The sequence below is a fragment of the Denticeps clupeoides genome, chromosome 13 (genome assembly GCF_900700375.1).
Source record: "Denticeps clupeoides chromosome 13, fDenClu1.1, whole genome shotgun sequence".
Taxonomy (NCBI): domain Eukaryota; kingdom Metazoa; phylum Chordata; class Actinopteri; order Clupeiformes; family Denticipitidae; genus Denticeps; species Denticeps clupeoides.
Window position 1 is genome coordinate 692,042 of NC_041719.1, and position 14,987 is coordinate 707,028.

General features: G+C 52.3%; 4 protein-coding genes across 5 annotated transcripts in view; 1 reads left to right on the forward strand and 3 right to left on the reverse strand.

The window, feature by feature from the left end:
• The window catches only part of LOC114802526 (protein KIAA0100-like), an 18,380-nt gene extending 18,251 nt beyond the window's left edge, over nt 1-129 (reverse strand). For both annotated transcript variants that reach the window (XM_029001524.1, XM_029001523.1), the window contains exon 1: nt 1-129. This exon is cut by the window's left edge and continues 90 nt beyond it. The gene's annotated coding sequence lies outside the window, so the exon portion shown is untranslated.
• A 957-nt stretch (nt 130-1,086) lies between these two features.
• glod4 (glyoxalase domain containing 4) lies at nt 1,087-4,603 on the reverse strand. Its single transcript, XM_029000633.1, has 9 exons — nt 3,999-4,603; nt 3,387-3,436; nt 3,195-3,315; nt 2,975-3,119; nt 1,978-2,114; nt 1,815-1,901; nt 1,579-1,692; nt 1,418-1,504; nt 1,087-1,342 (listed from the first exon to the last, which is right to left on the reverse strand). The coding sequence occupies exons 1-9, from the start codon at nt 4,101-4,103 to the stop codon at nt 1,277-1,279; spliced, it is 912 nt and encodes a 303-aa protein (XP_028856466.1). The 5' UTR covers nt 4,104-4,603; the 3' UTR covers nt 1,087-1,276.
• mrm3a (mitochondrial rRNA methyltransferase 3a) lies at nt 4,326-6,524 on the forward strand. Its single transcript, XM_029000632.1, has 4 exons — nt 4,326-4,581; nt 5,123-5,367; nt 5,450-5,617; nt 5,915-6,524. Exons 1-4 carry the CDS (start codon nt 4,331-4,333, stop codon nt 6,442-6,444), a joined length of 1,194 nt encoding a protein of 397 aa, XP_028856465.1. The 5' UTR covers nt 4,326-4,330; the 3' UTR covers nt 6,445-6,524.
• Nucleotides 6,525-6,606: 82 nt separating this feature from the next.
• Nucleotides 6,607-14,069, reverse strand: nxn (nucleoredoxin). The gene is made up of 8 exons (XM_029000828.1): nt 13,446-14,069; nt 10,478-10,595; nt 10,139-10,272; nt 9,925-10,025; nt 8,783-8,889; nt 8,165-8,344; nt 7,910-8,034; nt 6,607-7,400 (listed from the first exon to the last, which is right to left on the reverse strand). The coding sequence occupies exons 1-8, from the start codon at nt 13,752-13,754 to the stop codon at nt 7,218-7,220; spliced, it is 1,257 nt and encodes a 418-aa protein (XP_028856661.1). The 5' UTR covers nt 13,755-14,069; the 3' UTR covers nt 6,607-7,217.
• Between the last annotated feature and the right edge of the window lie 918 nt (nt 14,070-14,987).

The following is a 14,987-nucleotide window of genomic DNA, read 5'->3' on the forward strand; positions in this document are numbered from 1 at the left end:
AAGCGCGGAGGTAAACCGGCTCCCTCTCCGCTCCGTCCGGCGGGGACTCACCAAAGTTCGGCGCGAAGCGACATCTAAACATTTATCGACTTTTAGCAGCGGCTGATGAACACGGCGCGCATGCGCGCAAGACCCGGAAGCGGAAGAAGAGGGAGGGTCGTGTTGCCAGATGTGGAGAAAAAAGAAAAAAAAACACATTTACATTTACAGCATTTACCAGACGCCCTTATCCAGAGCGACTTACAGTCAGTAGTTACAGGGACAGTCCCCCCCGAAGACACTCAGGGTTAAGTGTCTTGCTCAGGGACACAATGGTAGTAAGTGGGATTTGAACCTGGGTCTTCTGGTTCATAGGCGAGTTTGTTAGGTGGTAGTAGCCTAGTGGGTAAGACACTCGCCTGTGAACCAGAAGACCCAGGTTCAAATCCCACTTACTACCATTGTGTCCCTGAGCAAGACACTTAACCTTAAGTTGCTCCAGGGAGACTGTCCCTTTAAATACTGATTGTGAGTCGCTCTGGATAAGGGCGTCTGATAAATGCTGTAAATGTTACCCACTAGTCTACTACCACCCTAAAAAACCTACATCTGCACGTACAGATGTGCAACGAGCAAGATTAACAATTTAAAAACAGACGTTTTATCAATTGTTTTCCTACATAGCACTTTTCCATAAGCTTTGGGTACTTGGGGACAAGTACCCAAAACCTTTAGAATTTAATAGCAACACTATGCTTAAATACAACATAATTACACAATTGTATTAAGTATAACCAGCTATTATAGTATTTATTCAGATTGTGTATTAATTCATATTTAGAATTCCTGTCCCTTATGTTGTCATGTTTGTCATTTTATGTGGTGAATTTGTACAAATTAACTAATTTATCATGTGTTTCTCAGAGAAACACCAGTCATTTCCACCAGCATTAGACGCAAGTCTAATAAAAAAAAATCCCTCATAGCCACCATTAGGATGTGTTTCCAGATAGAATAAAGAAAAACGCACCTTATAACACCTGAACCACGTGACCGAGGTTATCAGCACATTTCTTAATAAGTTACCAATGAAAGTGTCACTGCAAATTCACACAGAAACAAAATAAACTTTATTTTTTAATAAAGATAAAAGGTCCAGTTCACTGTTTGACAGATCGAGTGGGGAATGATCGAGGGCGAACGAGACCCGGAAGCAGCAGAACCCAGAAGAAATACTGAGGGGCCACACCAGGCTCTTGTGAAATGTCGAGGATCTGTAGACTCTGGACCGGACTCATTATGCTGAGACCTTCTGCTTGTTGTGTTTCGCAAACCATTCATCACTCCGGTCCTCAGCCATGGCCTGGAGGAGGAGAGAACGCATCAGCAGACGGTCTCCGCAGGGCTCTAAGGAGGTCTGTTGTTAGAAGAACCGTACCTTGTCCAGCAGATCGTTTCCTGTAGGGTCCATTACAGACAGCTGACGGAAGGCCTCATCACCCACAAAGCAGATCTCATGGCCATCCTGGACGACACAGGCACCCAGTTCAAACACAAAACCGGTCTATAACCAGGAAAAGAAATACAGATAAAACTCACGGGATCGGTCAGAATCACCACTTCCACTGTCGCCTTCCCCGGGGTGTCCAGGCTGACCAGCGGAGTGAGGATCTTCTGATTCTCCTTCTTCATAAGGTCCTCGATCTCCGGCAGCTGCATGAAATCAAGATTTTTTTCAATAGATTTTACTAGATTTTTGATGTAATAAAGGAATAAAAGCATTCAGTGTTTTATAGATTCATGTTAAACGTAGGCAGTAAAAGCAAAGTTTTCACCTGCTCACGAGGGCAAGAGAAGGCGATCCTGCCGAACGCAGCGCCGTGATCCACTGGGCCGCTGATACCCTGCAGCTCCAGCTTACACTGAACACACGTCCAAACTTCAGCATCCAGCCACCAAATGCTGCAACTGAGCATCAGATATACAAGCTCCAATCACCTGGCCTCCACCAAACTCCATCAGCACGGTCGTCCTCCCCTCGTCCCGCTCCAGCACCGTCATTCCAAGCAGGGACGACCAGAAATGCACCGAGCGCTGCAGGTCCGATACGGCCAGAGACAGCTTACACACGGGGTCTACAGAGTTTAAAACCTTACTTACACTCATCATAAACACATAATAGACCATCTACTGCACATGTGCCAAACTCGGCCACATCCCGCCAGATTGCCTTATATAGATTATTATTTTATTATATTATTATGGCATGGCAATATTTAGTGAATTTGGAGCTGCTTCACAACCCATTTGCCGTCACCGTGGAAACTGCTCCTGTACAGACTCAGTTGCAGTGTAAAGTTTGAGTTCGGCAAGGCATTATGGGATCTGTAGTTTGTGTGTTATGAGCACAGGGCCTGTTACATCCTTTGGGCCGTAGGTTGGTTTGGGGATGTTCTGGTTTGGGGATTTGTTTCTGTTTTAGGCTGTTTGCTGGGTGGAGGTTGGGATTGATGGTTCCGCCTACCTATTCCCTCATCGTCAGTCAGCCAATCAACTCATCAAATAGGAGCATTTATGGACAACTCCAGCCACCAGACGGGGCCCACTGTTGTGGAGCCGGAGGAGGATAGAGAGAAATTAGTGAAGAGCAATCTTCTGATTACGGGGGCGCTTCCTTAACCGCTAGGCCACCACTGCCCCGTGTTAGAGTGGTCAGTGTTGTTAGCTGTATGGTATCTCCTGTGTTGTTGTTGTTATGTACAGAACTCTCGGTTTTGGTTGGTTGTTCACTTCTCATTATAAATAAAAGCACGATATTTCACCTCAGCCTGGTACGCGTGTATTCCCGCCTCACACATCCCTCTCCTTGGTTGTCACGTTTCCCAACCTAGACGGGAACGCGACAGGCCGCAATAACTGATCTATATAACGTGATCTGGCAGGATGTGGCCCGCAGGCCGTGAGTTTCACACAACCTGCTCTACAGGCTCCTCACCATTCTGTGGCTGCTTCTGGTCCAGCAGGTAGAAGGGGTATCCACCCGGTGCTTCAACCAGATACAGGCCCTCGCCCACCTGCTTCAGGGGCCACCCCAGCCTCCTGGCATTACTGACCGCCTGGCTGGACTGAAGGGTCAGGCCCTGAACAGCCACACGATAAGCCGATCACATGACGTCCTGGACTGCGTTCAGTTAGTCAAGAGGAAATAAACTCACCAGAAAGTCGTTCCCACGCCGATACTCCCCGACTCCGTAGTTGTACGTCAGCTCGGCGACAAAGTGGTCATCCTCCGGCCCGAAGCCCACCATGGTCTTACTCCACTTCCCATCATACGGCCTGCGAGTGTAAAACAGCGTTAATACGCACCCCGTGCAGCCGAGCGCAGGGTCTGTTACGAGGCACGTTACCCGTTACACGTCGCTTTACAGCCTTCTTCAAACTCCTCATGGCGCAGAACCTTCACGCACACAAACAGATCAACATTAAAATTATAAATCTTCAACGTTTCTGTTCTTTTTGTACTGCTGTCCTTTACTCAAAAGTCCCACAATTCCAAAATATTCCAACGTACATACAGCTTCATCCTGAAATCTACAGAAAGTACAGGAAAAATCAACTGAAGTCTTCCCAGTATATTCTTCCCAGGGTGCATTCTGAGTTATATTTTATATGGAATTTCCTTCATGTGGCCGGAAATGGCAGAAAGCCTTTTAACGCAGTAATTTTACTGTTACGGACATCGATATTTCAGGAAATTCCTCATTCTAAACTTCTGCTCTCCCCAAACCACACGTAAATGATGACATAAAATGTTAGTAGGCGTGAGCCCGGGGTGAAATATGCGGTCTGATTATAATCAGAAACGCACGATGGTTCAGAAATTGAGCTGTTGGTGTTGAAACTGAGCAAATAAAGAACATTTCGGAACGGGGTTGAAACGCGGCGAGTAACAGGGAGAGTAGGTCTGAATAAAACACTCTGTAAAAGGCGGCGTTATATGGAGATGTTCTCTCTCTTACCTTCATCCCCAGAACATCTCGGTAGAACTCCGCCGTCCGGCTCCGGTCGCCGACTTTAAACACGAAGTGCAGCGCTCTCCGCAGCGCCATGACGCGCGACTCCATCCACCATCGATTAACCGGCCTGTCGGCCGCGTTCTCTGGGATCGACACCCGGTGCCTGGACCGAGTTTTCAGGGTTCACCTCAGTCACAACTTGGCATTGCACTACACTGGTTATAAACTTTTAAAATGAATATTACAACTTCGCATGAAGATTATTGTGTAAATAATTAATAGTACGCCCCCTCTTTAATGGAATAGCCCGACACGCCACGCCCACCACACCAAAGATGGCGGCGCTCGTCCGAGGCGTGAGCCGCGGCTCTTTAGCAAGCGGACGTCCTGGCGTCGCCGTTCACGTACGGAGGGCCGTGCGCGCGCTCAGGCGCCAGCCGGTCAAGGTTCTGTATCCGGACGGACGGTCCGAGACTTTAATCCGAACCGGACCGGCCGTCAGTCAGAGCGCCGCCAAACCGGAATCCTCCTCGCCTGCGGACGAGCTGCGGTTCGAGAGAGTCCAGCCCGGAGACAAGAGACTGGCGTAAGGGTCCCATCTTCCTCCTCCTGTAGGTGTTGCACAGGGATGGGCGTGGTTTATGGAGTGGGTTGACCTCTGCTTGACCCTCTACCTGTACAGTGTGTGATGACGTCACCGCTAAACCGCCTAAATGTGCTTCTTGTGTGTGTGTGTGAATGAATTAATGAGGGATTATTTCACATTTTACCCCAGTTTCATTCTGTAGAATTACTTCTTTTAGCATTTTCATACATCGCCAGTGGACGCTTCCAGTCCAACAAGACCTCACACATGGGCGGGTGTAGCCTAGTGGGTAACACAGAAGAGCACAATGTTCCAGATTCAAACCCCACTTCCCACGATCATGTCCCTGAGCAAGACACTTCTCCAGATGGGCTGTCCCTGTCACTACTGATTATAAGGGCGTCTGATTCCATAAGTGTAAATCTAAATACTTATTATGTATGAATATGAGTTTTCAGGCCATTGACCATTGGCCCACTAAAATCCATGTATTGAGAAGAAAATGTTCATGTGAATGTAATTGTAATGCTGTTGTGTTCAGGAGGCTGGTGAGTGTCGCTCGCTCCAGGACGTTCCGCGAGCAGCAGGGGAAAATCCTGCTGGAGGGCCGGCGGCTGATCTGTGACGCCTTGGCGGCGGGCGCAGTTCCGCACACGCTGTTCTTCAGCTCCATGCAGCGGCTCAGGGAGCTGCCCCTGGACCGGCTGCGGCGTGCCAGTCTGCTCAGAGTCCAGTTTGAGGAGATCAAGATCTGGTCGGACCTCGTCGCCCCACAGGGGGTCATCGGTGCGTCTTTACAGCTGCAGGTTCCTGGCGGCCTGAAGGACGCGAGTCGGCTCAATAAACAAATCTTTCCTGCTCATTTCAGGCATTTTCTCAAGGCCGAGCCCGTCCCAGCTCACCTATCCTGAAGACCAGCAGAGCCAGGCTGTCCCGCTGTCACTGATCTGCGACAACATTCGTGACCCCGGGAACCTGGGCACCATCCTGCGGTGCGCGGCCGCGGCTGGGTGCGAGCGTGTGCTCCTCACCAAAGGTGATGAAGTGTTACGAACTACTACTGTGTGTAAGGAAGAGGCCCCGTAATTAGAAGGTTGCCGGTTCGAATCCCGATCCGCCAAGGTGAAAGTGAAGTGAAGCAGTGAGCAGTATGTGGGGACGGTGCTGTCATGGCTCACGGGCGCCTGTCATGGTGCCCACTGCTCACTCAGGGTGATGGGTTAAATGCAGAGGAAAAATTTCACTGTGTCACCATGTGTTGTGCTGCTGTGTATCACAAGTGAAAATCACTTCAATGTATTATTATTTATTATCTAACGACTCTGTCCTGTAGGATGTGTGGACATCTGGGAACCCAAGGTGCTGCGTGCTGCTATGGGGGCGCATTTCCGCTTACCCGTCACCCCCAGCCTGAGCTGGGACGACATCCCCCGGCTCCTCCCCTCGTCCGTCACTGTCCATGTGGCCGACAGCGCGGTGAGGGAGACGCCACCGAGGGGCGCCCTGAAGCCAGGGGACCTGGGCTGGATCAGCGGCAGAAACGTAGATAAAAACCAGCGCTTTGACGAGGACCGGGACTCCGACTCAGAGGGGAGTGGAGCTGACGGCCGCTCGCCGCCACGGGTGGGGCCCAGACCGTACCACCAGAGCTGGGCTCAGGTGAGCACGGCGCTCGTCATTGGCGGAGAGACGCATGGACTGAGCCTGGAGTCACTCCGGTTGGCCGAAGAGACCAGTGGGCGGAGACTGTTTGTGCCCTTGGCCAATGGCGTGGAGAGTCTCAACTCTGCCATGGCTGCCGGCATCCTGGCGTTTGAGGGCAGGCGGCAGCTGCTGAAGGTTCTGGAGCGCAGAAAACGCTGAAAACGCTCCTGTAGCCCAGTCAGCGCTGGTATGAAACTGCGGTTGAGTTCATGTTATTTCAAAGTTTGTTGTGAAATGAATGGGGTGTTCCACGCATGCTCAATATTTCTAATAAAAGTGTGAAAAAGCAAGGCACCTCCTCATTCAGGCAGCAGGGGGCGTCTGGTGCAGTGCAGCTTTATTACAGACAGGAAGCTGGTGGGACATTAATGGCTGTGGGGTCATTTCCAGGAGGAAACAGGAAGTGAGCGAAACTTTCCAACATTCACTACATAGATGTCTTATTATTATTATTATTAAAATGACAGTAAAGACCTGCAGAAAAGCTCCAGGGTTCATGACAAGCATCATGTTGGAGGAGAATTACAATCATCATAAATGAAGAAAGGAACCGGGCCTGGACACGGCCGGTGACGCCGTTTGACACATGAAAATAAATGTCGGGTCCTTTTATGCATATTTTGCAGCATTTCATACGCAGCGCTGGTACAGAGAGAGGCAGTCGGCATCAGATCTCAGTCCGCTTGCTGTATATAGATCTTTTATAAAGAAGCTGCGTACAGCTGCGTTCGAAGTCTGTCGGTGGCGGTGGAGCGCCGAGAGGGGGCGGAGCCAGTAAAAGTCTGTTTAGTTCGGGGACCGGAGTCGACACAAGGCACCACAGAAGAGGACTGGGCTCTGGGGGGGTAAAAAAAAAGGTCAAATGTCAGAGTAAAGGGACACTCTTCTGTAACAGTCTGTCGGGAAGGGTGGCGGCGGGGGGGGCGTGGCTCTTAAATAGGCTCCGGCTTCAGCTTCTCAGCCAGGAAGTCGCCGACGAACTGCTCCACCACGGCCGGCGTGATCTCCTCCACGTCGCGCACGTATTTGGCGCGGGCCGACATGTCCAGGATGGTGAGCAGCGGCGCCGCCTCGGGGAGGTTGGTGTAGTCGCGCAGGGAGTCGCTCATGTCATCCTGCAGGGAAAAAGCCGCGCGTAGTCACGCCAGAGTTCACACACACACACACACACAGGAACTGTGCAAACCCGACAGGAAACAGAAACAAAGAGTCACACAGCGGCTCTGTGCGTGAGTCTTCCTGCGGTGATGACGCGAAGGATTTAATTACAGGCAGCTGCTGCCCCCCCCCCCCGCACCGTGGTCACATGATCCCCGCTTGTCATATGGAAGCGATTACAGTACGGCGCGTCAGTTCACCTCCGTCCCCCTGAACCGAAGCCCGTCAGATCCCTGCTGCCCAATAAGGTCGCGGATGGAAGCGCAGAGTAAAACCTCGAGGTGCAGCTACACGACACCCCACATCGTACATATCAAATTATGTTTCCATCGTAGGAATAACATCTAATCGTAACGTAGTTAATTCTATGTACCGTTACACCAAATCCACGGCGTGGCGCTCGGTTTACATGGTGAACTGAATAACACACACACACACACACACACACACACACACACACACACACCTCTCCGGCCACGAAGAACTGCAGAGGGCTCTCCTCTTCCTTAGCTTTGTATTTGACCAGGATCTTCTCTGCGATTGGCTGGATCAGCTCCTTGGCCGGCAGCAGCTCCCCCTCGTCCTCCGCATCTGCGCGGCGGAGACAGAACATCTAATTACTGGCTCATATACCGGCGGTGTTAATGAGTAATGACACACAGTGTGTGTGTGTGTGTGTGTGTGTGTGTGTGTGTGTGTGTGTGTGTGTGTGTGTTCTCACCCACGAACAGAACGACACACGGCCCCTCGTGCAGTTGCACGGCGTTGGACTCGCTCAGCTCCTGTACCGGCTGCGGGTGCCATGGAAACCGCCGACACTCTGGGTCGTTCAGCACTTCCACCCGGCCCTGCCTGGTGATCATGTGACCCTCCGTATCCAACAGAATCAGGGTCGGGATCCCTGGGCGGAAAAAGTACGAATTTGTCAGTCATGGCCTCGGGCAGCGGTGGCCTGGCGGTTAAGGAAGCGGCCCCGTAATCGGAAGGTTGCAGGTTCAAATTCTAAACAGCCAAGGTGCCACAGAGGTCCCCTTGATGAAGGTCCCGTCCCCACACGCTGCTCCCCGGGCGCCTGTCATGGTGGCCACTGCTCACCAAGGGTGACGGTTAAATACAGAGGACACGTTTCACCGTGTCACCGTGTGCTGTGCTGCAGTGTTTCACAATGACAATCACGTCACTTTCACATCATCCAGTTCTAACATTACCTCCAGTCAGAGACGGGTGTAGAACTGGATCACAGTCCCACATTCCCAGGCCACGTTATATAAAACCGATCTGTTGTTTAATCCAGCTTTTAAAGCCACGGCGCGGATTTACAGCCACACGTCACACATACCTTGAATGCCATAGAGTCGGTTGAGTCGCGAGCGCCGCGCCTCGTCTGCGTATGGCACTGCCAGCCAGGGCATCTCGCTGAAATACTGCTGGAACAAGTCTTCAGACCTGCAGCCAATCACAGCACAGGGCTGATCAGTCAGACCTGGTCTAAAGGGAACAACTTAAAACACATTTACATTTACAGCATTTACAGCACCATGTATCTCCAAGTCAATCGCACTCCTGGGAAATTAAACTGTCCACTTAGGAAGCAACACTGACCAAGTTCACATGCTGCTGTACAAATGGAATAGACAACAGGTGGAAATTACAGGCAATTAACAGGACGTCCCCAACAAAGGCGTGGTCCTGCAGGTGGGGACCACAGAACACTTCTCAGTTCCTGTGTTTTCTGGCTGATGTTTTGGTGACTTTTGAATGCTGGCGGTTCTTTCACTCCACTGGTAGCCTGAGACGGAGAGACGGAGTCTAGAACAAGTGGCTCAGGTAGTGCTGCTCATCCAGGATGGAACATCAACGTGAGCTGAACAAGAAGGTTTGCTGTGTGTGCCAGCGTAGTGTCCAGAGCATGGAGGTGCGACCAGGAGACAGGCCAGAACATCAGGAGACGTGGAGGAGGCTGTAGGAGGGCAACAACCCAGCAAGGTGGACCAGGAGGATCAAAATGACCTCCAGCAGGCCACAAATGTGCTCAAACAGTCAGAAACAGACTCCATGAGGGTGGTATGAGGTGTCCAGAGGTGGGGGTTCTGCTTACAGCCCAACACCATGCAGCAAGTTTTCCAGAGAACACCAAAGTTGGAACATTTGCCACTGGTGGTCTGTACTCCTCGCAGTTAAAAGCAGATTCCCACTGAGCACGGGACAGTTCAGTCCACCGTCTCCTGATGAAACGGACGTCTGAACCTGTTGGTTTTCTGCCGTTTGTAGAGACTTTTTTTCTGCCCATTGTAGCAAATCAACGCGTCCACATGGGGGAATGAGACCTTAACTCGTGTAACGTGTGAAGTAACGTAGACAATTTATGAGCTGCATCGCGTTGCATCCCATACATTTTTGAGGCATTGATAACCGTAATGGAATCGTGAGGCCAGTCAAGGGTCACACCCCTAACACACACACACACACACACACACTTACCTGTCCGCACTGACGAACACAATCTCAAACTTGTGGCCCGACTCCTTCACTTTACGATACGACTCCACCAGCACGCGGGTCAGGCTACGACAGGGCGGACACTGCAGAGGACACAAAACCATTAGAGGCACCCGGTGTGCAAGTCCTACCTGTAAAGAACGTGTAAATGTGTATTATTACGAGTGTTACGTAACGCCCCAAAACACACACCCACCCAGTGAGCGGAGAAGTACACCCCGATATAGGAGCCCTCCAGGCTGCTGCTGTCTGTTGTCTGTCGGTTGTTTCTCAGCAGGGGGCCGGAGACGACTTCTGCAAAAGGCTTTGGCCCCCATGGGAACTCCAGCCCTGAGAGACACACACACAATGTTCACACCGGGTTCTCTGATGATTGGATAGGCGTGCATGAAAAGAAGAGGGCCGAAATGTGAGCCCTGTGGGACTCCACGTGAGACCCTTCAGTTCTGGCCCACACTGCAGGCCACCAGAATGAGAAGGTCCTGAGGCTCGCTGTTTTGGTGTTTTACTTTGATGTGTTCAGATGGTTCCTCACCTGCAGGATCATCTCGGACCACCAGGAGGCCATTCCGACACACCACCTTTCCTGTGGCGGCGTCCACAAACACCAGGGAGGGGATACTAGTCACCTTGTACTTATTCCACAACTTCATCTGCAGTTGGGGAAGAGAGACATGCAGCAGTGAGACGGTCTGGTGGGATTAGAGCAAATCCCCCACCCTCACGGACCCTCGTCCAGATACGTTCGCCCTCATTTCACCACTCAACACAGAAACAGCATCCACACCGAGAACAATAAACTCCTGGATTCCGGAATGAACGAGTGAACGGAGCGAGTGACAGATGGGGGGTGGAGACTACAGGCGTCCCTTTAAAAGGTCTTTGTTGGGAGTTTATTCACAGCGACAGAAAGGAGCCCAGAGTTCTTGTGTGTCCATTGTGTGTGTGTCCACCCTGTTTTAGGCCCAGTCCAATAAGAAACTGACCTCAGAACACACTGCAGGGGGCACAGGTCATCTGCAATGTTTAGGTTTAAAAGACTAGACCCCTCCCCCAGCTTTTAATGACCCCTGACCCCACCAGAGGCACTCACAGAACAATCCTGCTGAGAGCGTCGCCCCCCGTGGATTAAGAAGAAGAAAACAAGCCGGAGTGAGAAAGTCAGAGAGCGGCGGCCCCTGGTCTCCAGTGAAGAGGAGATCTTCACGGTTCTATTCCTGTTCTGCTCAAGTTAAAAGGCTCCCTCAGGAGAACAGCAGTGGTCCTCCGAAAGATCTAAAAACCACAGAGAACCTGAGGTCAGCCGGTGTCAGCGGTTCTCCCCCACCGCAGCCCACATGCACAGCTGCACTGAAAAATTACCCAGCATGCCGAGCAAACCCTGAATGGGTGATCCTCTCCAAACGGAGGAGTTCCAGCGGGACAGGTCCTGATCTGGACCAGCTCCGTTCCACGCTAACAGGATTGGGGCACTTCCTGTCTGGCCGAGAACAGCGCCGCTGGGGGCGTGTCCTGTCTGACACGAGCAAAAGCGACAGCCACACACCGGGCAGGCGGCGCGGCATTGTTCCCGCGACGAGTAGAACACGGCGAGGTGGCGGAACACAGAACCCCGAGGAACACACACAGTTCCTGGTCACACGCTTCCTGTCCTGCAGCGCTGATCATCATCATCATCACGTTAAACCACAGACAACTCTGTCTCAGATTTACACAAAACACTGCTGACCTCTGACCCCAAACATTGTTTACACACACATGCAGTGTATCAAAATTCGGCACAGACGCATTGCCGGCTCTGTGGACTCAGGGACGCCATCGCGATCAAGATCAGCATCTGAAACGCGAAATCGAGATCGGGTCGGGTGGGGCGGAGTCAGAACGAGGCCCTTTGTTCTCCTGTTTTCCGATGCCGAGCGATCAACCACAAACGTGAGCGGTAGCCCCGCCTTGGCCACACTGGACACTCCACTTCCTGTCGGAGCTCCTCCCACCGTCTCCCAGCTCCCTTTAACTGGCCGGATGCTGATCTGCTGATAACAAGACGCGGCCGTGACCACCTGGCATCTGCACACACCTAGCCGCCCGGCGGGGCGCCTCATTCCACACATTCCAGCGCTCATTTCCCAGAATGCACCACGAGACTCATTATCCTCCACGCTGCTGAAATAGAGTAACGGAACCCAGGGTCACATGAGCCAATAACAAACAGACGGGAGGCTGATGACTTCAACTTTATTCGATTCTTTGGGAACTGCGGCTCCGTGCCGGCGACGTTCCTCCACGTTTACATTCACGTCCAAGGCTGCCAGACACAAGCGTGAAAACGAAGACGTGAGACGGTGTCACCAGATGACAGAACCAGCGTCCAAATCGCGATGTTTCTGCGTCTGAGGTCACGTGACTCCACCTGAACGCACCAGACGGCCTGCTGACAGTCAACAGATCCTCGCCGCAGACAGGAAGCCATTAAAGCCCAATCACACCAAATCAGGTTAACGGTGTGAAGCGCAGATTCACGTGGAGAACGTGGCAGCAGAACACGTGCAACAGCCACGGACCTCCTCAGACGCAGCGCAAAGTCGGACAAAAGGGCCGGGAGCAGCCGCCGGAGCCGCAGTGCATTCTGGGACAGACCGCGGCCCCATTCCTTTCTGCTCAAGTCAGCTGCGATGGAGCAGCTGAGCGAGACGGGGAGCCGCCGGCCACTCAGAGCGCCACCAACGTCGCTCGACTGCTGCGGAACGCACAGAACGTTCCACCGCGCCACTTGTAGCAGGTAGGCAGCAGGGTCACCGGGGAGTGAACCGCCTTCATCACCACCACCATCATCATCATCTGATTAACCTCAGTCACTAACGCAAAAAAAATTATTCCAGGCTGCGGGGGTGTGTACACACACACACACACACACACGGTGCCCTCTATACTGTGAGGGGGTTTTATGACCCCCATCCCCCACTGCCAGCAGGACCCCATGTAAGGTAGCACCGGACCAGCCCACACACCAATCCCATGATGCCATGCAGGCCGCAGCATTACACACGCCGAGCGCGGAGATCATGGCGACCCGCCGTGTTCCACAGCTCAAGAGGAACCCCGCTCAACCGAGGGCGGCGGCGGCAGCAGGTTAAAGGTCATCATCAGGGCCTGAGGGGCAGAAAATGCTGCAAACGATGAGACGAGCGCAGCTCATTCAGAGACGCTGACAGCATCAATAAAAAAACCCTACAAAACCAGAACATTTAATACAGACCAGGTCATAGTAAAAATGTTATATAGGGCAAATAAAAAAATAAATAGAATATATATATATAATTATATATAGATAGATTTTTTTTATTATATGTAATCGAAATGAAGAATAATAATAATAAAAAGTTTTAATAAAAAACAAAACAAATCCTACTCCGATCAGCACAATGCGAACTTTTGCAACGGGCTGTGGAAAGTGGGGTGTCGGTCATGGCGGGACCCCGACCCGGACCCGGACCCGGACCCACCTTCTTGTGCCGCTCGGTGAAGGGCAGCGCCGGCCAGGGCATCTGCTGCAGGAACTCTTCCCAGCGCGGACGCTCCTGGTCGGACGACACGAACACGACCTCCAGCTGGTCGCGGTGCTCGGAGGAGCTCTTGAAGCGGCTGTAGAAGTCGCCCAGGCCGCCGTTGAACTGCTGGCACGGCGCGTTGGCGCTGCAGCCGAAGTAGAGGCCGAGCAGCGACAGCCTGCCGCCCAGCGCCTGCACGTCCAGCTCGGCCTGCTCCCTGCCGACGAGCCGCTCCCCGAGCAGCTCCACCAGGAACCCCGACATGGCGGCGGCTTCGGTCCCGACTCGACTCCGAATGGTCCAGAAGCGACGCCTCCGGCCCGGGCCGTGCGGAGAGGGGCGCTGCGCCTCGCCGGGAGCGGGGTGGGACTCCTCCGCCCCGGTGCTCAGGAATGCACGGCCGCGCCACCCGGCGCTCTGCAGCCCGGCGGGCCGGAAAAGACGCGCCGCGGACGCGCACACGTCGCCCGCAGCGCCGCGCCGCGCCCTGCGACCGACGTTCTCACAAGATCGATAAATCGATTAATAACGCGCGAGCAGCCGCGCCGCGATCCGCCCTCTGATTGGCTGAGCCGCGCGTCAGTCCCGTATCAATGCGCCGGGGGGGCGTTTCCGTCGCCAAAGCTGATATGTTGCTAGGCAACCGGAGCCTGTTAACGGACTACTTCACTTGACGGATGACTATAAATAAGGACGAGACGTATCAGACATGATTCCATCTATATTTATCTTAATAATCTGTCTGTTACGATGATTTTATAAGCAGGATAGTCATCTGAACTACGACCTCTTCACATCCTTCACATCTGTTGTCATATCCTTCATATTAGCTGGTACACGTATTTTATGTTAAAGACATAAAAGTGCAATATTTGCATATTGGTTCATTGTATACTTGCAATATTTGCAATACTGTGGCCTAAAGCATTTCACTGCATATCATACCATGTATGAATATGTATGTGACAAATAAAATTTGACTTTACACAGTAAGACGTGCCGACAGCGCCCCCCATCGTTCAACAACGATGAAGAAATAAATCTGCACAGTCTCCATTCCCCCATCCTCTTCATCTTTCTCATCATCAGGATCTTTCTCCCAGCAGAATCTTCTCAGGTTGTCTCACACCCTCGTTCTTAATCCTCATCACCCCCGACATGAATCTCGGCGAACCTGCCCGCCACCCGTCCCACCCTGCCTGCACCGCTCATTCACACACAAGTTCACGTTACCATCGTAGGTAACATGAACACGGGACAGTGGTGGCCTAGCGGTTAAGGAAGCGGCCCCGTAATCAGAAGGTTGCCGGTTCAAATCCCAACCCGCCAAGGTGCCACTGAGCAACGCACCGTCCCCACACACTGCTCCCCGGGCGCCTGTCATGGTGCCCACTGCTCACTCAGGGTGATGGTTAAATGCAGAGGACAAATTTCACTGTGTGCTGTGCTGCTGTGTATCACATGTGACAATCACTTCACTAACTGCTGGTACGAATA

Bases quoted from the DNA above. Each gene is read 5' to 3' on its own strand.
- nxn (XM_029000828.1), bottom strand. From the start codon at position 13,754: ATGTCGGGGTTCCTGGTGGAGCTGCTCGGGGAGCGGCTCGTCGGCAGG. The intron at 10,596-13,445 runs GTGGGTCCGGGT...CCCCAACTGCAG, and splicing joins TCACCGAGCGGCACAAGAAG to ATGAAGTTGTGGAATAAGTA. The intron at 8,890-9,924 runs GTAAGTGTGTGT...GATTGGCTGCAG, and splicing joins GTGTTCGTCAGTGCGGACAG to GTCTGAAGACTTGTTCCAGC.
- glod4 (XM_029000633.1), bottom strand. From the start codon at position 4,103: ATGGAGTCGCGCGTCATGGCGCTGCGGAGAGCGCTGCACTTCGTGTTT. The intron at 2,115-2,974 runs GTGAGGAGCCTG...TAAACTCTGTAG, and splicing joins CCAGAAGCAGCCACAGAATG to ACCCCGTGTGTAAGCTGTCT. The intron at 1,505-1,578 runs GTGAGTTTTATC...TGTGTCGTCCAG, and splicing joins TGGTGATTCTGACCGATCCC to GATGGCCATGAGATCTGCTT.
- mrm3a (XM_029000632.1), top strand. From the start codon at position 4,331: ATGGCGGCGCTCGTCCGAGGCGTGAGCCGCGGCTCTTTAGCAAGCGGA. The intron at 4,582-5,122 runs GTAAGGGTCCCA...TGTTGTGTTCAG, and splicing joins CCCGGAGACAAGAGACTGGC to GAGGCTGGTGAGTGTCGCTC. The intron at 5,368-5,449 runs GTGCGTCTTTAC...TGCTCATTTCAG, and splicing joins CGCCCCACAGGGGGTCATCG to GCATTTTCTCAAGGCCGAGC.